The 24,565-nt window shown below is 38.1% G+C and overlaps 1 protein-coding gene across 1 annotated transcript in view; it reads right to left on the bottom strand.

The window, feature by feature from the left end:
• The window catches only part of LOC131262490 (uncharacterized), a 97,868-nt gene extending 73,827 nt beyond the window's left edge, over positions 1 to 24,041 (bottom strand). Inside the window, 2 exon segments of the mRNA XM_058264502.1 lie at positions 20,346 to 21,406; positions 23,934 to 24,041. Of these exon segments, the coding sequence (XP_058120485.1) occupies positions 20,346 to 20,488 (143 nt within the window). The 5' untranslated portion in view covers positions 20,489 to 21,406; positions 23,934 to 24,041.
• Between the last annotated feature and the right edge of the window lie 524 nt (positions 24,042 to 24,565).

Here is a 24,565-nt window from a genome sequence, read left to right as displayed (position 1 = left end):
TTCCGAAGAATTTTGTGTATAAAAAGGTGGGTTTGTGAGCTGTAGAACAAGTAAAAGCGACCTGATACATTCAAAGCAAACCAAACCAAATTTCATTCTTTGCCAGTGACTTGGCTTGTCTTTCCCCTTTTACATGATGTTCAACCACTACCCTGCTTCACATTTTTCATTGAATGAGAATTTCAAATATTTCTTACCACACATGATGGTGCATATGGCATGATGGAGACGCCTAGTATGTGATAAACTATAAGCTTCACATACGAAGTTCAAAAAAACAGGTAAAGTTCGCGCGTATATGCAAAAAACACCATCATTTATTGTTACAAAATAACCTAGACTATAAGTGGGTATGCAACATATTACAATCTTTTACAATCCTTAGCAATGGCGTAAGGCTAAAAACAGAAAAATGAAAAAAATTCTAGGAGTTTTGCGAAACAATTCTTAATATTTTGTGACATTCAATTTCAATTTACTTAAACTGTCAACCATTTTAAAGCATGATAATATACCTTTCCAAAACTGTGCTTGAAATTCGATTCCGGCCATTATTATAGGAGTTACAGACCTTCAAATTTGATGGATTTTTTTCAATTTTTCACGCAATATTTTCACAAATCTTGACTTTGACGGGCTGTTTCTCAGAATCTGGAAGAACAGAGGCTCTAGTTTTTGCGTCATTTCTTAGTTTCATCTTGTAGTTTAAGAAAACATATTTCATTTTTCTGAAATCCAAAAATAAATTTTTGATTTTTATCCCGGCTTCGCTCCATCGTGCATTCTGATTTAAAACTGACAAAGTTATAATAAACATGATTGCGTTATAAAATTAACTGATGCCGTCGAAATATCATGTGCTGCAGTTGGAATAAATACTGGTACTGTTATGATATCATCTGAAAAACCCTATTATGCATGGATAACAGTGGCGTCTCGTCCACCTGAGCAACCTGTTCACTGCATAGTCATGAATTTATAAAATGAATCACAACATTTTTTGTTTAGTTATGGTATTGTAATTTCCAGTCGCAACAGTCGCGTTCAAAATCTACTTAACGCTTTACAACACTGCGCTGGGCACTTCTGCTGGTGCACCGCTGCTACAAACAAGCATCTTTAATCAAATAAGAACAGTTCTCTTAACCACAGTCTCATACCATTCTCATTACGAACGGTGAAGAAGCACTAGTTTTCTTATTGGCAAAAGTATAAATCCTGTAGAAAAGTCAATCAGTTTTTTTACGGGTGGGCACTTCTGCCAGTGCACTAGCTAATCATGTATGTAACATTAGTTCTCCCGTGCACTGCCCATATTCGCATATCAGTCTCATTTGATCACTTTTGAGTTAGCCCCATGACCCATTTTCAATATACGAGGGTAATATATACCCAATAGCAATATACCCAAAAGTAACGGGAATCGGGTTGTAGGGAGAAGAGGGGGGAAAGGGGATCGGGTTCAATATTTTTTTTTAAAAGCTTAACATGTTCTTGATCAGTATGCAAAGTTTAGTTTCTGTGAGTGCATCCGCTAGTCTTTGAGAATTTTTTCATTGCAACGGTTTTAGTTTTTTCGGCGATTTTGTGAGATGGCCAAGTGAAACTGAGGTCAACCTCGTTCTGGGCTCCCCACAGCTTCAAAAGCGGACGAAAATGTTTCAAAAATCAACAATCTTGTTCAGCATTTGTTTATCCAGGAAGTCCTAGTTATTGAAACTTCAACAATTTTTTAATGTACAGTAACTAAAATAATCAACAAATGGTTGTAATTCAAGTGTTTTTAACGAATTATACACTGTTAAAGTGCAAATATCCGTATGGAATGTAAACCCGAACATCGATGTTTTGACGAGCAAAGTAAACGAAGTATGCTATAGGATGGGACTCATATGCGAGTACTTTTGCTTTCGCCTTCGAAAGTACCCGCATATCGTGTCCCATATATTTTATTTTCACTATTTTAATATTAAAAACGTGTATTTTATATAAAACAAGCTGACCCAACGAACTTCGCCTCGTCAAATTTTAATAACCCGCTAACAATTTTAATTAATCAACCCGCGGGTTAATTTTAATAACCCGAAATAACAAAGCATTGGAACTCAAAGGAAGTCCCTTATGTTCATTGATGTTGACACATATCAATAGCAGATCCATCTTTAGGAAACGGCATATCAGACAAATCCAAAGAATGTTATAAAATTATGCTAAACGTTTCTTGACTTCTTCACTTACATCAAACAATTTATATGAGGGCAATGGTCCAATGGCATCAGTTTTTTAAAAGCAGCCAGAACTGCACGCGCACTCACTCAACCATTCGTAGTTTCGATACTATGTGCGAAGTTCAGATAAAGATTTGTTATGAGTTCAATTTTCGATGAAGCGTATTGCAAAATAGCAACACTCACGTTACAATTCACGATCCAGCACAGATTTAACTCGACAATTCTAATTTTCATTTGCAATTTTTTTTTTTTTTTCATTTTTGTTTGGCCCAAACATCATCCCAAACCCAAACACAACATCGTTAAGATTGAGTTTCTTAGTTATAGTTGTAAATAGATGATGATGATGAGTCCCACCGCTTACCCCTACATAGGTTTGAGAGGGACGAAAGTATCTTGCGATATTTAATATAAATCATCAAACGAGAGGGGGCATTGGGGCATTACTCTCCAGAACAATCGCATCCATCTCTGCTCCATTCATACAACGGTCGCCATCAATTGCACAAAGAGGTACATCTTAGATTTCCCAACTAGCAAAAGGGGACCACTTTCCGGAGTAGGGCAGGTATTTTCGCACAGTTTTGGTTAACACCGCCAGCTATCAATGGTTGATAGTGTGGTGAAACCCACCAGTACTACTTAAGGGACCTGATCTTGTTCCTTGCGTACAACGGTCCCGAGCAATCACCTCGAAAGGTAAATCGCCGAGTCCCCCAAGGTTAACGAGGCACCACCTTCCGGAGTGTAAAAGGGTATTTCTGCTCTGTTTGTAGTTCACACCGCCAATTACCATTGGTTGATAATGTGGTGCCACTATCAAGAACAGAAAGGGACCCAACTACAGCGAGATGTGTAGATACTACTAGTTCTTTTCGTACAGCCATGTCCACCAATTGTCCTCATTTACGCGCACGTGTCTCAAAACTATGTAGACTCATTCATTCTATTAAGTTAAATTAAATAATAAAAATAAAAAGTCCCTGTTCATTTTTTTACTCATCATCACCATAGTCAAAGACCGTGTTGACAAATGCAATACTACGGGGCTCAAAAACTACAACATTTACTAAATACATTACAAGCACAGCGTCAGACCACCTGCTTCACGTATACGGCGCATAGGCGTTTGAACTCCCTTAGATTTCGCGCTTGTTTAATCTCTCTCGGCATCCTGTTGTACCATTGTACTCCTTTAAAAAACAACGAATTTCGGGCGTTTCCAGACAGATAGCTGGGAAGTCTCGGCTCACCGGCACTACGAGTGTTATACCGATGCACGTCAGACCCAACCACTATCCTTTCCCCCAAATACGTTGGTACCAGGCCTTTCAAAATTTTGTACACAAAGACTACAGTTTGGAACACTATCCGCTGCTTGACCGACATCCACTGTAAGACGTCGAGCATAACAACCGAAGGAGTATACCAGCCGCAACACAAAATCATTCGCATGACTCTGTTTTGCAACCTCTGCAGTCTCTGTAACTGTGTTTGATTGCCGAGAAATAAAATTGATGCACAGAAATCAAAGTGCGGTGCTATTAACGATTTGTAGAGCTGAACTTTTCCGAAAAAATTCAGATTGTTGCCCAATCTACTAATCACACCACACTTTTTTGCCACTTTTGAGGTAACATTGTCAATATGAGGCCCAAAAGACAGTTTTTCGTCTAATATAACTCCCAGATATTTTATCTGGGAGACTCTGTCGATTGGTTCCTGATTGATGACAATAGCTGATTGGTCAGTAATTTGTCTCGAAGACAATACCATGAATTTGGTCTTCTTGATGTTTAAGGCCAATTTCTTGTATTTTAACCAACCATCTAAGGCATCTAAATCGACATTCAAAAGCTCCTTGGTCTGTTTTAAATCTTTCCGCGAGACAAACAAGACTGTATCGTCCGCAAAAAGATTGATTTCACATGACTGTAAAACCTTTTTCATGTCGTTTATATACATAATAAACAACACTGGACCAAGAACACTTCCTTGTGGAACCCCAAGGGTGTTTTCGACAGGGTTTGAACAACAGTTCATGAAAATTGTTCGTTGCGTTCTTCCACTGAGATAAGATGCGAACCATTCGAACTCAACTCCATCGATACCGAACCTTTTGATTGTTTCCAATAACAAAGGTCGCGATATCGTTTCAAACGCCCGTTTTAAATCCAAGAACACTGCAACAATCGGTTGTTTTCGCTCCATTAACTCCTTCCACTTAGCTAATAAAAGGTTCAGCGCAGATTCACAAGAATGTCCTTCTCTATAGCCCGACTGTTCCTCCACCAGCAAGTTATTCCTGTCAAGATACTGGACAAGTTGTTGTTTGACAACAAGTTCCAACACCTTTTCAAGTATATGAAGCATGTTAATCGGACGAAACTCTTCCGCATTGGTGGCTCCTGACACTTTAGGAATTGGCACTACTAGAGACTCCCTCCACGAGTCAGGAAAAATACCCTCCTCCAATGATTGGTTGATCAGTGAAAGAAGGACCCCCCCAACTACATGGAAACAGTCACGCAGTACCTGAGCATTCACTTTGCTAATTCCAGCCTTGTTCTCTAAGCTAAAACAAATCGATTTGAGCTTTTCAATCGATATTGGTTCGAACCTGAATTGTTGTCTTGGGTTACTATTTGGTCTCAATGCCAAAGGTTCAGCCACGGAAGGAATACTTTGATGAATAGAGTTGACACTATTAACAAAAAAAGTGTTAAATCTTTCAGCAATGGTGCTTTCCTCAAAAATGGCGCATCCTTCAAATGTTACACTTAAACCAGGCTTATCCTCTGGCTTCAGCATAGACTTGAGGATTTTCCACAGTTCCCGTATCGTATATTTGATTTTATTACATGGAAACCCTTTTTCGAGATTTCTAGTTTTCTTCCTTTTTCTTAGAAATTTTTAAAAATATTCATCCTAATAAATTCTTAATTGAGTCAAAAGAAATCAACCACCAGAAGGCTTCATACGAATTAGTCCAGTCGTTGTTCAGTATCCGTTGTGGAAACTTTTTTTTATATGGGAAAACCCGTTTTTACAAATTTTCGAATTTTCCGGCTTTTTCTTGGGAATTTTCAAATTTTCTTTTTTTTTCTAAACCTTTCTAAGGTGAAAGGAACAAATCATACAAAGATTGGTCGTACCAATGGTCAAGGTTCCAGCAGATTTTAGCATTCATTGTTATAGATATAGATAATTACTTTTATGGAAAAAACCTTTTATCGATTTTTTTTCTATATTTTCTGGCTTTTCCTTGAAAATTTTCAAACTTTTCATTTTTCTCAACCTTAGTTGGACCAAAATGAATAAGCCATAAGAAGACTTCATTGTAATAAGTCCAACCATTTTTTAGTTTTCATTAGAGAAGCTAAATAATTTTTTTTTATATGAAAAAAGCCGTTTTTACCAAATTTTCCCATTTTCCGGCTTTTCCTTGGTAATTTTCAAATTCTCTTTTTTCCTTACCCTTCCTTGGGTAAAAAGGAACAAATCATACGAAGCCGTCATCCAGATTGGTCCAAACGATTTTGAGTTTTAGCATCACGAACATACAAACATTCATTTTTATAATTATAGAGAAAGATGTCATTCTCAGCAAAATGATTATGTTACAATACAATAGTTGCGATCAATAAATAATCGATTTTTAATCACCAATAACAGCAAAACATTCTTCTTCTTGGTGTAACGACCTCTTGGTCATGCATGCCCGTTAGGGCCTTACAAGACTTGTTTCTCTGTTGTACGTGGATTGGATAGTCAGTCCTCTCGTACAGGGGAGGGTCCGATCTCGGTTGGGATTCGAACCCACGCCGTCGAGGTGGTGAGCCCCGGCGCTCATGGGCCGATTTTCTAACCGGCGCTACCGGTAGGGTGTCGCGGACCCCGCAAAACATTATCTAATGTAAAAATGTTCAATCGTTTTTTTCTCAATATGGTGATTTTGCCAATGGTACTCATATGAGAGTATGCATCTGCTGTTGAATGCGTCCAATACGTGTGAAATTTTCAATGTATATGTACATAGGTGCCTTTCCTGTGCACATTATATTTGTACCCAGGGCGGACCCGAGGTGAGTTTGACTTGCCAAATAAGAATTTGATTCACAGACATTGACTAACCGCGGATATATTCATCGAGTAGATATTGACGTTCGTGAAGTAAATTTGGAAGAAAATAAAACTTTGGAATAAAATCGAAGAAACAAACTCGCAAATATAGCCAACAATTTAAAGCTAATTAAAAAACATCGAAGCAGGCACGCTGGACTGGACACTACTGCTGGTGCACACACTTTCATTCGAAAGATTTTTCATCCAATTGTTCTATTTAGCGTGAAATTGCCAGTCAATTTGTGCATCGACATTGAGCAGGACATCGTAGATGAGATATTAACCTCGTTTTTCAGGTAGATTCATTTAGTAGCGTTATATGGTTTACCCAAGTAGGTATTACTTTTTTTTAAGGTACACAACCATCTCATTTTCTCACGAGACGCCACTGATGGATAAAGAAGTAAAATTTTGATCCAAGGTCACTTTTATTTTACTTAAAATTTCTCAAAAAAACATGTTGTAGCTAGGTTTAATTATGTTGACAGGTTTTGTTTAGAAACGTAACACACAAAAAACCTTTATGCATCAGATAACTGCCAATATGTAAGGAGGAAAACTGGCAAATCTTACGATGGAAAGTTCACCATAAAGACTGCGAATCAAGAAGGGTGGATCCATAATGATTTGGTGTTGTATGGCTGCCAAGGAGTTAGGAAAACTGCATGTCATTCGTGGAAACATGGATGCAATTTATTGCATTAATATTAACGAAAATGTGCATGCGAGTGTTGAAAAACTACGCATCACGAACAACTTTGGATTTTATCTGGACAACGATCCCAAACATTCAGCTTGAATTTCTAAGATGTGGTTGATCTACAACTGTCCATTTGTTTTGGCAACCCCCCACAATCTCCATTCGTGTCCCATAATTTTTTTTTTGTTCCTTTTTTTGCATATTCGCATAGAAAAATGGTTGGAGAAGTCCGCTGTCCAGTTTCGTGTCGCTAGCTGCTTCGAAGAAGAAGATAACTTAACTCAAAGTGAAAAAATTATTCGATTTTCAAATGTTCAAGTGTGTGGGTGTAGCTTTTTGTTTTTTTTTTTCATCAATCTGCTTCAGCTGCTGAACTGCTGACTTCCCGCTTACAAGCGAGCTATCGGGATCCGACGATCGCAGTTGAAGCGCATTAGCAGATAGCAGGGGGAATTTGTTCATTTCTGTTTCTTAGCTGTCCTGTAGAAAAAAGTTTTACGGCTCTGAACAGATTTGCAGCAACATTCGCGCAAAGTCAAATTTTTAGTATTTGAAAAGCTCACGTTACAATTCATGATCCAGTACAACTCTAATCCGACAATTCGGGGTTGGCTTATGAAATTAAGTCAATAGCAAATGGAACATGCAAATTGACTTGTATCCCTTCATTGGCCTTTTTTATGCTGAGATATCGAAAGGATCATTGTGTTAAAAGTAGAAACTTCAGTTCTTGCAGATCGTTCATCGATACCAGTGATTATAATGTTACAGGCATTGTAACATGCTTCTCGAAAAGTTGCACATACCATACCCGTCACAGTACGGAATGGTTCAAAAAAACTGAAAGTAGTCGTTTTGGGTAGGTTGTGTAAATTTGTCGAAACGTAAGAAGGCAACACACCGGGATTTCCATGTGCTGGATAACCTTGTTTTAGTATAACCATTCCTCCGATGATCCATTCAATATATAACATCAAAGTAACTGCGAATAAAAGATCTCGGAACCAGATCGCTGCCGTCAGTAGAAAAAACTCATAAATCTTGTTAGTTGTGATTTTTTTGCTTACTGTAACTCCTGACATTGGTGTTCTCGGTACATTTTTTACAATCCTCCAAACAAACTGAAAACTGAAATAAAAAATAAAAACTGCAGGATGCAAACAATGTGTCGAACTCATTCTATGCTTACTTATTTCCTTCAATGCCAAAAGTAGCCACATCGCTTCCGGCAACATATTTGCAAACTTTTTCGATCTATTTCACTGAATTTATTTCACTTAAATACTCGATCTTATTGGATTTCTTCTTCTTGGCGTAACGACCTCTTTGGTCATGCTTGTCCGTTAAGGACTTACGAGACTTGTTTCCTTGTTGTACGTGGATAGTCAGTCCTCTCGTACAGGGGAGGGTCCGGTCTCGGTTGGGATTCGAACCCACGCCGTCGAGGTGGTGAGCCCCGGCGCTCATGGGCCGATTTTCTAACCGGCGCTACCGCTCGGCTGTCGCGGACCCCCTTATTGGATTTATTTCACTTAAATACTCAACATTCGTGCGTGTTTTGAATGCCTTACACAAGATAGGTCAATATAATATGAAGCTGGTTTTTTCATACAAACGAAGTGGGATGCAGAGCCCGCAGGCACTATCGAACCTCGATATAAAAATTTTCGCAATTTGATCTGATGTAATCTTGTCCTCCTTCCATAGAAAAACGTGTACGTGTAGCAAACCTCTTTTCTGCCACTCATCCAAATATATCCAACACTTATCATCAAGTGATCGCTTGTTGATTAATCGAGATGTAATAATTCGATTACGTGAATTTGGACTCGTGATTTATTACAATTTTAATCGCTATGGGTAAAAAAATGATGGTGGCAGTTAGAGTGCAGAATATACAGTAATACAAAATGCAATGCCTCATTTACAAATCCCCATTTCAATAGACGAATAAAAACCAAAACAACAACGCGCCAAACGACGCGACGTAATAATTTTGCGAGAAAACGAAATCAATTTGCACCGATTTCATATACGGTAACACACGATCTAGACTATAGCGTCCCGTTTCAAAAGTAGCCCAGTTTCGGCAGAACAATCGCTCAAGCAAAGCGCGACAGAGGTAGGAGAGTGTTTGGAAATATGTATTACATTGGGGCATAAACTCGGCGAAAATATTTTGTTGAATTTTGACGTAGTAATGCATGATATTTGTTACGTATTTTATGCACCTTGAGCGAGTTTGGCGCTTCTATATTTGAAATTCACTGAGAAAACAAACTAAAACAGACAACGACGATATCTAGCCCTACCGTAGGAAGTATGTATAAAATTATAAACTGGTATAAGTAGCCTAAGGTTAATAAACTAATTGTCGTTACTGGCAACACGGCCACGCGCGGCGAAGCTAGCTGGGACATCGAGAGACCACGATCGACCCTTTTTGCATTCGAACCTCCGAGCGAGCAAGTTCAGTTTTGCGATTGTTATCAAAGTTAGATGTAGTTTTGGTTAGGTTAGGTTTAATGGACTTAGAATAAATTTATAACGTTTTTTGAAAACATAATTGGCGCTGTAGACTACAGTTAGGTGAAAAAAGTGCAAAAGTAATCAAATATTACACACGTCAAGTAGTACCCGCTTTGGCGTCGGCAGCTGAGGAATTATATTCGCTGTTCGATTCGAGGACCCTCCCTAACACATTGTACCATCGGACAAGCACGTGAGTACATTTTTTTCATTAGTGAAAGTGAAAATGTATTCAATTTATCCGGCACTACTAGATAGACCGTAATAAACGGAAATGTTTGTGTCCACACGTGATTCTGTGCAAGCACTACCAGATAGACTTGCCAGATAATTCTTTTGTTCTTTTTTTCTATTATCGGCATTTACAGAAGGCTTGATAAGCACGTGGTCGATCGAAACGATCACGAAGCATTAGCTCGACCGATATTACTTTTGTTTTATGTGGAAAAGAAACGAGAGAGAAAACCGAAACTCCGTACCAAGCTTTTTTTTTCTAAAAGACTTATCGGAAACCGATAGTTTGAGTGGAGACTCATCTGGAGATTATTCCACTACATTAAAAGAAATCGATCTACCGAAAATAGAAAATCTCTCCAGTTCAGAAAAAATGGAAGCAGATCAATTACAAAAGCTAACTGATAATATGGCTCGTTTGCAAAATGGACATGAATTGCTCATGCAAATGATCCAGCAACTGGCATCAAATCAATGCACAGCACCCATTTCTATATCCGAGCCACAACAAGATCAGGCTATTGAAGCAATTAACATCGAAAATGTTTGCAAAATTCCCGATCCCATCAAAGCATTACCATCGTACGAAGGTAATCGCAAACAGCTAACCGCATGGCTTGATACGGTCGAGAAAACGTTGAACCTATTCAAAGGCAGGGTTGATGACCGCGTGTATGAAATGTATGTCATGGCAGTGAATAATAAGATAGAGGGCAGACCAAAGGACATTCTTTGTATGTCGGGCAATCCATCTGACTTTCAACAAATCAAAGAAATTTTGATGAACAGTTTGGGCGATCGCCAAGAGGTTGCAACGTACAAGTGTCAACTATGGAAACACCGAATGCAAGACGGAATGAATATCCATAAATATTATCAGACAGCTCAGGAAATAGTGCAAAAAATAAAAATGACCGCTAAGCAGACAAAAGAGTATAAAGATAACTGGTCAGTTATCAATAAATTCATCGATGAAGATGGTTTAGCTGCTTTTATTGCTGGTCTTAGAGACCCTTTTTTTGGATATGTGTTCAAGTTTCAAGAAAAAACTAATTTTCAAAGCAATAGCCCTTCATCATCATCTTCATACCATACGTTAAATACCAACCGAATCAGTTTTCAAAGCAACTGGGTAAGCCGGATCAGCCACAATTTTTGAATTCCAATAGACAAAGTCAACCACACCCTGAACCTATGGAAGTTGATCCCTCCCTTAGGAGCAGGTATACACAAAATAAATCGTCGGTCAATAACCTAGAAGTAGATCCTCAGAACAAAGAAACAATTCAATCAAATTTTCACGTGGATCATCTTACAACCAGTATAACATAGATGATTTCGATTTTTTGCCATATTTGCCTGCATACGATAGCAAGAAAAAAATAGATTGATTGATATTATCATTAAAAACGAAAATATCCTCCTGAAAACTAACGAAAAGCTAACAAGTACAACTTTAATCAAACATAAGATCAATACAATAGATGAATCGCCCGTTTACACCAAAAATTACCGCTACCCGCACGCATACAAATTTGATGTAGAATTGCAAATTAAAGAGATGCTTGAAAGTGGCATCATTAAACCTTCAAAAAGTCCATACTCCTCACCAATTTGGGTAGTTCCCAAGAAACAAAACCCAGATGGAAAAAAACAAGTTCGCGTTGTCATTGATTATCGGAAACTCAACGACAAAACAATAAGTGATAAATTTCCTATGCCCGAGATAGAAGATATCTAGGATAATTTAGACAAATCCGAATACTTCACAACCTTGGATCTTAAATCTGGTTTCCACCAGATTGAAATGCATCCTGATCACCAAGAGAAAACTGCATTTTCCACAAGTTACGGACATTTTGAGTTTACTAGAATGCCCTTCGGGTTAAAGAATGCACCTGCTACATTCCAGCGTGCAATGAATAATATTTTATCGGACTTTATAGGATCTATCTGTTTCGTGTATTTAGATGATATTATCATCGTTGGAAGCAGTCTTGAAACCCACCTGGAAAATGTTAGCAAAGTATTAGAACGTCTTTCGAAATTTAATCTTAAAGTACAAATAGATAAATGTGAATTTCTAAAAAACAAACGGAATATCTTGGACATATAATTTCTCCTGATGGTGTGAAACCAAACCCTGATAAGGTCAAGAAAATTCTAGAATGGCCCTTACCAACCAACGAGAAACAGATACGACAATTCCTTGGTCTATCTGGATATTATCGCCGTTTTATAAAAGATTACTCAAAAATCACGAAACCTCTTACAAGTTATTTGAAAAAGGAAAACACCATCAACACTAACAATCCGGAGTACAGTCGAGCATTTAACAAACTAAAAGAAACAATAGCATCCGATCAAATACTTGCTTATCCTGATTTTAAACTTCCATTTATTTTGACTACAGACGCATCCGACATATTTGCATTCGCAAGTAGAACTTTGAACAAGGCCGAAGTGAACTATTCGACCATTGAAAAAGAAGCACTAGCCATCATATGGGCTATTCGGAAATAAAAACTGTACTTACTAGGCAATGAATTTTTATTTTATACGGATCACAAACCGCTAATCTTTATAAAAAGTTCATTGAAAAATAATAGAATTCTACATTGCAGATTAGAGTTAGAAAACTATCAGTATAAAGTAGAGTATAAGCAAAGTAAAGCTAATGTCGTAGCAGACGCGCTTAGCAGGAAAGCTGAAGGCGTCGAAGTAAACGTCCAAGAGTCTGACGAAACTGTCCACTCTGCAGACACGTCAGATGTTTACTTTATAAAGTCTAGTGAACGACCTGTAAACTATTATCATAACCAACTAATCTATCAAATTTCGGAACAAACCGATGATGTCTCGGAGACACCTTTTCCAACTTACAATAGAATAATTATAAAAAGACCTAATTTTGACGAAACCGCAATAGTAGAGACCCTGAAAAAGTATCATAATGGAAAACAAACAGCAATATTAGCTCCAGAAAATTTACTGAATCTAATTCAAATTTCTTTTAAGAATCATTTTAGCAGCTCGGGTTATTTTGTAATAACGCACTTCCAAGTCGAAGACGTGGCATCTGTCGAGGAACAAAACAGATTGGTCACGAAGGAACACGAAAGAGCTCACAGAGGAATTAACGAAGTCGAAAACCAGCTGAAGAGAGCGTATTTCTTTCCGAAGATGCGCTGTCAGATAAAAGCTGTGGTGAACACATGCACTGTGTGTAATTCACACAAATACGAACGGAGGCCGTATAATATCAAAATATCACCGAGACCGGCTACTGGGAAACCCATGGAGCGTCTACACATAGATGTCTTCATGGTCATGGAAGTCACGAAGTTTTCTGTCAATGGTCGACTCGTTTTCTAAATTTACACAAATGATCCCAATAGAATCCAAGAATTTAGTAGATGTTAAAGCAGCACTTGTAAAATTTTAGTAGTTTTGGAATCCCTCTTGAAATCGTAACCGATCACGAAACGACATTTACGTCGGTACAGTTCAAAACATTTTTAAGCAACTTAGGAACTTCGCTAAAATACGTGTCATTATCAGAAAGTAATGACAGGTCGAAAAAACTCACTCCACTATAATAGAAATTCTAAATACGAACAAACACAAATTCCAAAATTCAAACACTTCAGAACTTATACCAATATCAGTTTCATTATACAATGCTACAGTTCACTCATCAACGGGCTACAGTCCAAACGAAATCATTTTCAACCAGTTAAACGTTAAAGATCCCAAAACAATACATGAGCAGGTTGAGAAAATATTCTCATCAGTTAGAACCAGCCTAGAGCTCTCTCGACAAAAACAAACAAACAATAACGATAGGAAAGAACAACCACCCGTGATAAACGAAGATCAGGAAGTTTATGTAATGCCAAATGTTCGAAAAAAATTAGACCCAAGATCGATTAAAACAGCAGCGGTTAACGTTAAACCTAGAACATTTGAGAATTTACGGCAAACAAAAAGGCATAAGAGTAAGATTAAGAGAATTAAAAGTACAATTTAGGCTTCACCATTAACTATTCGGCCGGGGACGTCCGTTTTTTCCCCCCGGGAGGAATTATAAACTGGTATAAATAGCCTAAGTAAACTAATTGTCGTTACTGGCAACACGGCCACGCGCGGCGAAGCTAGCTGGGACATCGAGAGACCACGATCGTCCCTTTTTGCATTCGAACCTCCGAGCGAGCAAGTTCAGTTTTGCGATTGTTATCAAAGTTAGATTTAGTTTTGGTTAGGTTAGGTTTAATGAACTTAGAATAAATTTATAACGTTTTTTGAAAACATAATTATATATTTCTCCGTCATCTCCTACTTGTTGAAGAGCAGTTTGTTTACGTTTCGGCACCTAAAAAAAGTTTATTTGAGTCGAAAACATTAAAATGGTAGTCACGAATGTCAAACGATGCTGTTTCATGCAATAGTTTTCACTCAACGCACTGACAAAATTCGTCGTTATCTTTGAACTCTTACAAGAAAAATCACTCAAAACCTGATCTTTCTAAGTAGATATTTGAGGGTATCACGATTGGGAGCGCGGAAACGACAAACTTCTCGACGCTGGCCCATACAAAAGGTAAATAACACCTTGAAAAAAGCGAAAAAATTGCTGGCCGTCTCGACGATACAAAACGACGCCACCTACGTGTCGAGACGATGCGCGGATACGAAACGACGCGCGTCGTTATCGTCGAGCAGTTTCAAGCACCTCCTGGTCGATGGATCTCTACAGACCGTATGTTTCCGAGGCATATGTGGCATCTATAGATCTTGGTATTTACCAAGAACATGATAATTCAGGATGCACTTTTCATATCAACGTTGTGTTTTGACAAGTCACTTTGATTTATTTAGCCATTTAGCCATAGTATAAAACACACCAATAACTCGATCGTTTTGAAAATTGATTAAAAATCAAAGAAAGAAAAATTGTTGAAAACTATATATTTATATACCTTGGAATACTTGTATTAATACCCAGGTTGCTATTCGAGCGAATATGCGGAAACTTTCGAGCAATAACGCGGAACTGGATCATAATACCCTCAATTATTTTTGATCTCAATTCCACACGAGTCGCCAGTGATAAATATCCGTTTCTCCCTAGGAATATTACTGCGGAGCAAAACTCGAGGAATAGCACCCTATAAAACAATTAAAAACCAAAATTTAAAGAAGTTTAGTTATCCAGTATTGGTACTTGCCAATATACCGTGTTTACACAACCAAGAATGGAAATCTTTATCTCTATTAAACTTAGTTGCAGACATAATAGATATTTGATTATCACTGAATGATGCAAACATTATCACGCATACGGTAGGAACTACACAGTCATTTTGTATTCTTAGTGGTGTTGAATAACAACAATTTAGTTTATGACTCAAATGCACGCCTGTAGATGTGTGTATGCTGTGGTCGAACGTTTAAGCCTCTACCGATAACATCAATTCATAAAGCTTCTTCCAACTCATATTTGCATTTTAGCGATAAAAACTGTTCTAACATGTGCAAAAAGGTCAAAGAAGAAATAAGAAATTAATTAAGAACGATTTTCTTGAAAAATAGTGATACAATCGGTTCAAAATTTAGCATTTAACAAGAATCAATCAATATCAACACCATAAAAAAGTTAATTAGATGAAAAAAAATCAGTGTGATAATTTATCTCCTTTTTAGTGGGCCAAAATTACATGTATGGACCCAAAACTCCCGCACTAAACCTATACACATTAGTTCTCTTGTGCATGTGTTGAATACGTTAGTGTGAAATTGTCAATGTATAGGTGCCTTTCCAGTGCACATTACATTCTACCCAGGCTGGACCCGAGGTGAGTCTGCCTTGCCAAATAAAAATAATGTTTTGATTCACAGACGCTAACAAACAAACACGCAAATATAGCAAACATTTAAAAGCTAATTCAAAAATGTTTAAGCATGTACGCACTACTGCTGATGCACACACTTTCATTCGAAGGAAATGTTTTACGGCTGATACGCGCTTCGGCAAGTGGATTGATAATTGTTTATCCTATGATAGTTAAACACATTTTTTTTAAATTTTTTTTTATTCATCATACACATACAATTTTTTTTTATTCAACATTCAAGGGTGATACACCGATTAAAGCGGCTTTCAATTTTTCAATACCGTGTTTGTACCGGTGTACCGTAGTATTTGCCCTTTGCCCCAAAAAAGGCCACAGTTTCGGCGATCTCCTCTTCATCCGACGAAAATTTCTTCCCAGCGAGCATCCTTTTGAGATCTGAGAAAAAGAAATAGCCGCTGGGTGCCAGATCTGGTGAATATGGTGGGTGAAGAAGCAATTCGTAGCCATTGCCATTGTTTACTCGTTGTTGTTTTGGGTGAAATGTGAGCTCGCGCGGCACCCACCCACCCAGAGCTTTCTCATATCCAAATACTCGTGAATGATATGTCCAACACGTTTCTCAGATATCTTTAGGGTACCAGCTATCTCGATCAACTTCACAATACAGTTGCTTTTAATAATTTTGCGTTTTTTTTTTTAATGTTTTCGTCTTTAACCACCTCTTTTGAGGTGGTTCTGTAACTGTATTTGATGGTTGATTTTGGTGGGATGGAGATATTTTATCATCACGCGAAATTGCTTCTTTTCCATGATTGCTAAAAACACAAAAGTTGCGACACACAAAATGTTCTAGCTTACTAGGTTATTGTCCGAGTGCTATCAAATTTTGACACAACTCGTTTCAAGAGGAGTAAAAACTTAAAATTATGTGGTTTTAAATCTATTAGCGCTTTCTATGTGTCAGACCAAATAATTATCAGCCTGTTAATATTGCAATTGGGCGAGAAAATCAGATTTCAGTCATTAACACAATTTTGTACGAGCATTTGTGTTAACATTAGAACTACCTGATCAATCCTTTTGACTGGTCCGGTATCTGTCAACAATACTTTGTTTGTTTTTCACTCCGTCAAACTCGATTAAATGCCAATAAAATGTCCATTTATGATATTCAATTCTAATATTCGTTGTTTAAACTGAAAACTCCAGAAAACTAGTAAAATGTATCAGCTTAAGCATTAAAAGAAGTTTTAAATAAAAAAAAACATAAAGTCACTTCCAGCAAAACAACAGCTCGGGGAAGCGGCTTCTGTTAAATCTTCCACAACACAATGAAATACAAATGGAATATGGGTATATCTACTGATTTTTTAAGACCAATTTATCAGACTTTTGTTCAAGCTCAATTCATTCAACGCGTGTACCATAACACCCCACAGCATATTGGAAACCACAACTATAACTGTTCATCTCCACATAAGAAAATGTGCTAGAAAACTGGTAAAACTGCTGTCAAAGTGTAAGGAGTTTCGAGCTTCCTGTGTGCGCTAGGTGGACAGGCATTTGTTTCAGTCTTCTTCTCTTCTTTTTTGAATTTTCTTAATCCGTCAGTGATTAAACGTCAAAACGAGTGGCTTTGGTCAAGAGTTTCCTACCACCCACTAGGCAGCTCGAAATATCGTCCTTAAAACGTCCTACGCGCGAACAAACGTCCTACTCTTTTGTATGGGGATGAAACAAATGTAGGACGTTTTTCGAAACGGTAGGACAGTCGTCCTACTTCATCCTACTCATCATACAAAACTGCTCGATGTTTGTGTCACATAGGACGTTTTTTAGGACGATTTGCTCGAAATCGCCTAGCGGGCAGTTTCCTACGAGTTTCTCGTCTGTTGCGGGAACCGAGTTGCTCAGTTTCTCTGGGGAGGGTGTGCTATGTGGAGATGAACAGTAAGATAAAAATATAACTTTTGGACAACCAAAATGTATAAGTCTAATTGGAAAATATATGAGCACTTCAAGTCATACGTTTCAATACAGTTCTAGGCAAATAATTCATTCTTTAAAATAAACTGGCAATTTTGTATGTTAAGGCTTCAAAATTTTATTTTATATTTGTGTATGATGGGAAGCACTAAATGACTTTTTGTTTCTCAGGGCATTTCCTTCCAGCGGTTAGGTCAAGCTTGCTCCATTATATCTTTCATTTATTACATTTTAATTAACCACTCTCGCATTGAAAATCGTTTACCATGTGTGGATGAAGTACCATTCATTTCATAGGTTTGGTTCGACCGTTCATTTCATAGGTGTAGTCTGACTTTGGTGCACTTTGCAAAGTTAAAGTCGTTGTTCAAAAAAAAAATTAGCGTAGATACATCTCTATCTGTATCTGTATCTCTATGTGTATCTGCTTTTCATGAACCATGGTTTGTATTTAGAGTCCAATTACCATGGTTTGTATGTATGTAGAGATCTTGAAGCTCTACATGCAATCAGGCATGCCACACGAAACATTCGTTTTCAAATACATTGCTCTGTCCAATGAACCAAAATTACACAGGAAACGTGATAGGACCGTGAGCGGTTTCAGATGCCAGACTACAACCGTTTAGCCGAAGTAGGGGTGGCTGGGGTAATACGCACCCCTGAGGCAATACGCACCCTTTCCAATTTCCCTTGAAAAACGAGTTTTGGACGCGTAAAAAGTAGTCACCCTGTAAAATAAAACTAAAATATGGCCACCCTGTGAGTTTTACAGCTCTACATCAACAGAAACGCGAAATAAACGCAAAACAAAATCATTCTTAGCTCTGGCAGTTTTTGTTATAATTTGACGTACCATTCCGCTAAGGAATGGTGCAAAAATTGATATTTACCCACGAGGAATACGAAATTTAGTGAATTGAGAATCAGTGCTTGAAACTGTTCATGAAAATTTCGGTAAGTATGCAGATTTACTCATATTTTAGTTAAATATGTGTTCAACTATGAATGGGGGCAATATGCACCCAGTATGTCGGGGTAAAATGCACCAGTTTGTAAACAAACTAGAATGACGTTTGCTTTCTTTGGCAGAAATGGTTCGCAATTCACAAATCGGTTGAATGATCCAAAATTTTTTTTTTTTGAGGAATGAATTGTATCTTTATTTGACGGTGGATGTTGCCTCTTTGTTGTGGTGCGTATTGCCTCTTTGCTATGGTGCGTATTGCCCTTTTGTTTTGGTGCGTATTACCCCTAGCAAAGGAGCGTTTTCCCTCAATCAGATACAGATCGGTAAAAAATTGAACTTTTTCAAAACTGAAAAAATAACGTTTTTCATAGCAAAAAAAGCAAAAATTCCTGAACTGGTAACTAGTTTGAACCTTAATGAATTCAATTCAGTGATAAAATCAACAATCAAGAGCCAAGTTGTTAGAAAATTTTATAGTTTTCCTTAAGGGGTGCGTATTACCCTATCCACCCCTAACAGTAATTTAAGAAGTAAGATCCATGAACCCTTTTCCAGAACAATAAAGATAATCAACATGCTCCTGAGCAAACGTAAGCCTTTTGCTTTGTTCACTTAATTCCAGTTCTAGTAGTTCAACAACTAGTTAAGCTGAACTAAACGTAGTTTCGAAGCAATGACTGATTATTCGCGACATTTTCTTCTTCTTCTTTTTCTTCTCCTTCTTCTTCCATTCGATCAACACTACTCATCAACCGACCTGTTTCAGGACAACAGTGGACTACTAACCGCACTGGTGCGCTGTGAAACTGTGACTGCGAGAGATTTTACATCATTTGGACATATGAAAAATGGTAGCTGATTAGACAGGTAAGTATTAGTCAATTGTACGATACCAAAAGGTTAAAAAATCGATAAATAAGTGGACCAAAAAACTGAAAAAAATATACTGATGTATGGATTACAAGCGAATTTTTCGATAGTTGGAGTAATGGAGGTCAACTTAAGAAGATAAAAAAAAAATTAAAATTAAAGTCTTCTCTTTCTCTTTCTTTCTCTATCTCTTTCTAACGTACTTCTTCTAATGAGATGAGTCATCTGCAACGCCTTAAAACATACATAATGGCTTCCGGTAAGCATATTTATCAATGCTTCTTTTGGTATTGTTTTGGCAATTTCAACACATTTCTTGTTAAATAACATCATGACAGAAATTTGAAAAAAAAACTTCAAAGCCTTTAATTTGTGTGATCCTCCAGGTTAGCGTGACAAAGTATTTGTAATATGTTAGAAACAATTAAAATTAAAAAGTATATCTTTTTCCATTGGAAACGAGAAACTTACTAGAAAAAAATAAATTGTGCAGTGCATAAATGAACCCTGAACAGCAAACATTTCTTTTTCTTCTTCTTCTTCTTGGCGTAACGACCTCTTGGTCATGCCTACCCGTTAAAGGCTTGCGAGACTTGTTTCCCTGTTGTACGTCCTCTCGTACAGGGGAGGGTCCGGTCTCGGATGGGATTCGAACCCACGCCGTCGAGGTGGTGAGCCCCGGCGCTCATGTGCCGATTTTCTAACCAGCGCTACCGCTCGGCTGTCGCGGACCCCCAAACATTTATTTGCTCCATTTAAATGGCAAAGCATAACATTCAAGTATTCTACAACAGCACAGCATGTTGCATCGTAGTGATGCGCCACGGATGTATGAATTAGCTTACCGGTGAATTTGAGCAGCAGTCGCCGTTGGACCACGCTGCTGATACGACATTCCCGACGGAGGTGGCTGCGGCGAAGGGCCAGATTCGGTCCGCTGACCAGTTGGCCCGACCTGCTGCATTGAACGAATGGCGGCTGCTTCCATCTCATGCCGATAAAATCATCAGCGCATCGTTTCGATCAGGTTCGCAAAATTACAGGACCGAACGCAGCCGTGTATATTTGCAGCCACGCTCGCGGTCGCTTTCGCTGTTGCTACACTATTCCACAGCAACACACTGCACAGGGACCAGAATCACACACATGCACACACAGCAGAACAGGGAAGTGAAAAGACAACGATTATGAGAGAGTAGTGCACGACGATCTTGACAAACTTTGCTTCAAAGGTAAGGTTTGCTGCTTTCATCCGGTTACTCCGTTTGATCCAGTTGACTGTACTTGTCAATCGTCGCAGCGAGTCGTGTGTGTGTGTGTGAGTGTGTGTGTGTGTGTGTGTGTGTGTGTGTATGTAGGAATGTGTAGGTGAAGGGATATACTCGACAAGACCACCACTATTTTATTCAACACTTTTTCCTTTTTCTACGGCTACTTTGCTTCCTATATTCGAAAACGCACTGCACACGATAATGCTGCTTCTTTATTATCTCCCCACTCCACATACCATAATTTCAAAGATCAGTACACTAGTATGCGTTGTTTTCACGCTATTTTTTCATGATTTTTTCGTAGCACAGCGAGTCGACAGCGTGTCGACAGACTCTTCCACTACTGCTGTGGCACACTTCTAGAACTTCTTTTCTTTCCCTTGATACTTTTTTTCGTGCATTTCTTCAACGCTTTGTTGTGTTTTGGGACTGCATTGAAAAACTTTTTACACTCATTTTTTTTCTCTTTTAGGCACACACTTCACCTAGACTTAAATGTAAGCTCTCCGTAATACAACCACTAAACAAAACACATTTACTTTTAAATTTAATTTTTCATTCCGATGCCTCTTTTTTTCACCGTAACTATTTAACCGAAATATGTAGCTCTTTAATTTTTCACTACATTTGCTTCACTGTAACATCAATCATATTATTAATTAGATGCAAGGGTAAAGGCTTGCATACATTCTCGTATTGCATATACATACTTAGCGTATGAATGTTTCGTGTAGGGATATCGATCCTCGAAGCGTAGACATTAATTTACAAAGTACTATGCACATGAAATGGTTAAGATGCAACAAAAATCGAAAATTAATTTATAACAAGTAAATATTGAACATTGCTTCATGATTGAAAAATTGTTTTAATCACCTGTAACTGCGGTTGACAACATTTCACGAAAATACGAGAATGGAACTTTAAACAGTAGGGTTAGAAATTCAAAAGTAGTGAGAATTGGCTGCTAAGAATTAATTCGCCCTTATGAGCAGAGACAAATATTACTTTAACTTTACTCTTCTAAGGACCACGGGTAGCTTGCGCGTAATCGATTCAAACTCGACCCAGGAACTTTAGGGTGCACCCCTGACAGCCTTCCGTACGGCAGGACTGCATATCCATGCAGAAAAAGAAGCTCGACTAAAGTCTCGGCAAACGGTAGATGCAACCGGTGATAGTTGTTATGCCAAATTTTGGCATACTAATGGACATTTTTTCTATTCATTTCATTCATTCATGATAATTTCTTTGACAAATATTCCTATATTTTTAGTAAAAAAACATGCTCTTTTACAGTTATAGTGAAATTAATAGATGGTTTAAGTTGCCAGCTAAAATAAGACAATGCTAGAAAATACCAAAAAGGAAATTATTCAAACAGAGCAGAATTATAAACTTAATCCACTCAGAAGCAACGAAACAAACGGAAACCAACGAAAGCAAAAATTATTGTGAACAAATAAGAGCGCACCTTGAGCCCAGAGAGTGAGCGAGGAAGAGAATTTCTTTTTCTATAGACAAATACGCAATCGTGCGATGAGCAAAGAAAGGAGCAAAGAAAAAAAATCATACAAAAAATGTGGGACACACCCTGGTTCGATAAGACGCCAGACGTGAAGTAACGGAACAATTCTTTACCAAGGACCGACATGGCAAAATCATACATAGGATACAAAATGAAACAGATACCAAAGGGAGAAACGAACAATCAGCTCACCATCCGCAAGATACACCCTTCGGGTAAGTTCCAACAGTTTAGCTTCGGTTTTTCCGTACCCCAACTCGGAACTTGCATGGATATCGCGGACGCAAGCCACAATCTGTACAACCAATAGCACACTAAAGCTAGTATGTAGTAGCTTATGTTACTTCAATCGAATAAAGCTAACAGTGCAACAGCAGCTCCAAGATAATCGTTATGTGCCATAGAAACGCAAGAGATTTACATAGGAATGCATTCATTATTTGATGCAATACGAGAAAAATTACATCTATGCTTTAAATTAAAACAAAACCAAGCTTGAGTTATGATTGAATCCGAAAGCTTACTGAGGGATGCTAATGATACACCGTTATTCGATAAAATAGCTATAAAATTACTAGCGATAAAATTACTTAAATAAGCAAACATCTTTTTCTTGCAATTAATCAAAACAATTATTTTTGATGAAGCGCATGCATGTGTGAACGTTCATACAAAATTAAATGTATACGGACTACTAAAGTTTTGTTACTATCCTTTACACTTGTTATCCGATTATAGAATTATAGCCGGAACAAACACGTTTATTTCCCATTAACAAGTTGATGAACCGACCGCACCGACTATGAATGTGCGGAATCCAAAACTTTTCAAACCACACAACAGCACAGCACATCACAATGAAATCGTAGAATAGGAGAAGACATATTCTGTATCACGAATAATGCAGATTCGAATGCTTGAAATCTTGGTATTAAATTAGTAAGAGAAATAAAACAGATAAACTCATGTATACCAATAGTGATGGTTTCACTTCATTTCACAGGAGCTTTCTTTTTCCCAAACACCCAAATGACCTTCGCTGGTGTAGAACATCGTTTCTGATGAACGTTCTCGTATCACTTGATAACACATTTCGTTTGACACACTTTTAACGTAAGACACAAGACCATTTTGGCTGCCGTTAATTGCAAATCTTCACAGTGGATTCTGTCACAACGTGGCTCATGCGGGAAGCTGAGGGCAAAATTCAACTTGCTTCTTTCTATGTATTATGTGCCGCATCAAAATTCTCTATGGCGCTAGAGCAGTAATTTTAACCCGTTTGCGAATAAGGTAAATCCAGGACCGTCAAATTTTCGGGACGAAGTTAAACGCACTCATCGGATGCGATGCGTTTTCTTGCCCACGGCCTTGTTCTGCTCTACCTTTGCGTTTTGGACGTTCGCGGCCGCACAGGCAAGACGGACAGAGCGATGGGGTTCGATGGTGACGACAACGGCGATGACGATGGCACTGCCAGCAGAGGCTGTCGCGAGGATGATGATGATGAGATTCTTGATAATGTCTTTACGGTGGCTTTGGTTTGAAATTGTACCGATGTAAAACTAACAAATCGTCCGGTAGATGGTAGCATCCCGGAAGAACACAAATAAGCACCAGGAAAAACTCTTTACCGTATGGAATTCAACGCTTTATGCGGGAGCCCTACAGAACTGGTGCTGCACACGCGACAGCGGCCATTTTCTTTTCGTGAGAAACATATTCAGCCGCGAAATACACACTCTCTCGACTCACATTCAACTACACTACTACCAGCAGACACATTCACGTATTCGTTTACTCACACTATTACGTGCGTTGCCCTGCTATTCTGCGTATTCAAGTATTCAGCTCGTCACATGCCTAATACGCACAAAAAACGATGCTGCTTATTCCTACTGTATCGTACATTCTGTAGCTCTTCATTCGTTCAAACGAACCAGTTTCTATTTGACAGTACGTTCTCATTCGCACTACAACTGACTCTCTCTCTCTCTGCCTAACGATGCAACCGCCAACTTCATAAACGTTGCCAGTCTCTGACTAACACATCTACATTTCTGCTCTATAATACGTGCTTGGTTTGATGGTGGTGGTAATACTGGGGGCAATAAACGTTTCTGCTGCAGATGTACTGCTAATAATGGTACGCTTTTTTAACTATCTAAAACCCTATTTAAGTTATCAAAAAGCACTCACTAATTAGGAATTACATGCGCAACTTTATCCTATTAAAAGTGATTTGAAATAGTCGTTAGCAAGTATG

This window comes from Anopheles coustani, chromosome 2, assembly GCF_943734705.1.
Source record: "Anopheles coustani chromosome 2, idAnoCousDA_361_x.2, whole genome shotgun sequence".
NCBI classification, from domain to species: Eukaryota; Metazoa; Arthropoda; class Insecta; order Diptera; family Culicidae; genus Anopheles; species Anopheles coustani.
Note: the sequence above shows the minus strand (reverse complement) of the source record. Positions and strands in the feature narration are given on the sequence as shown.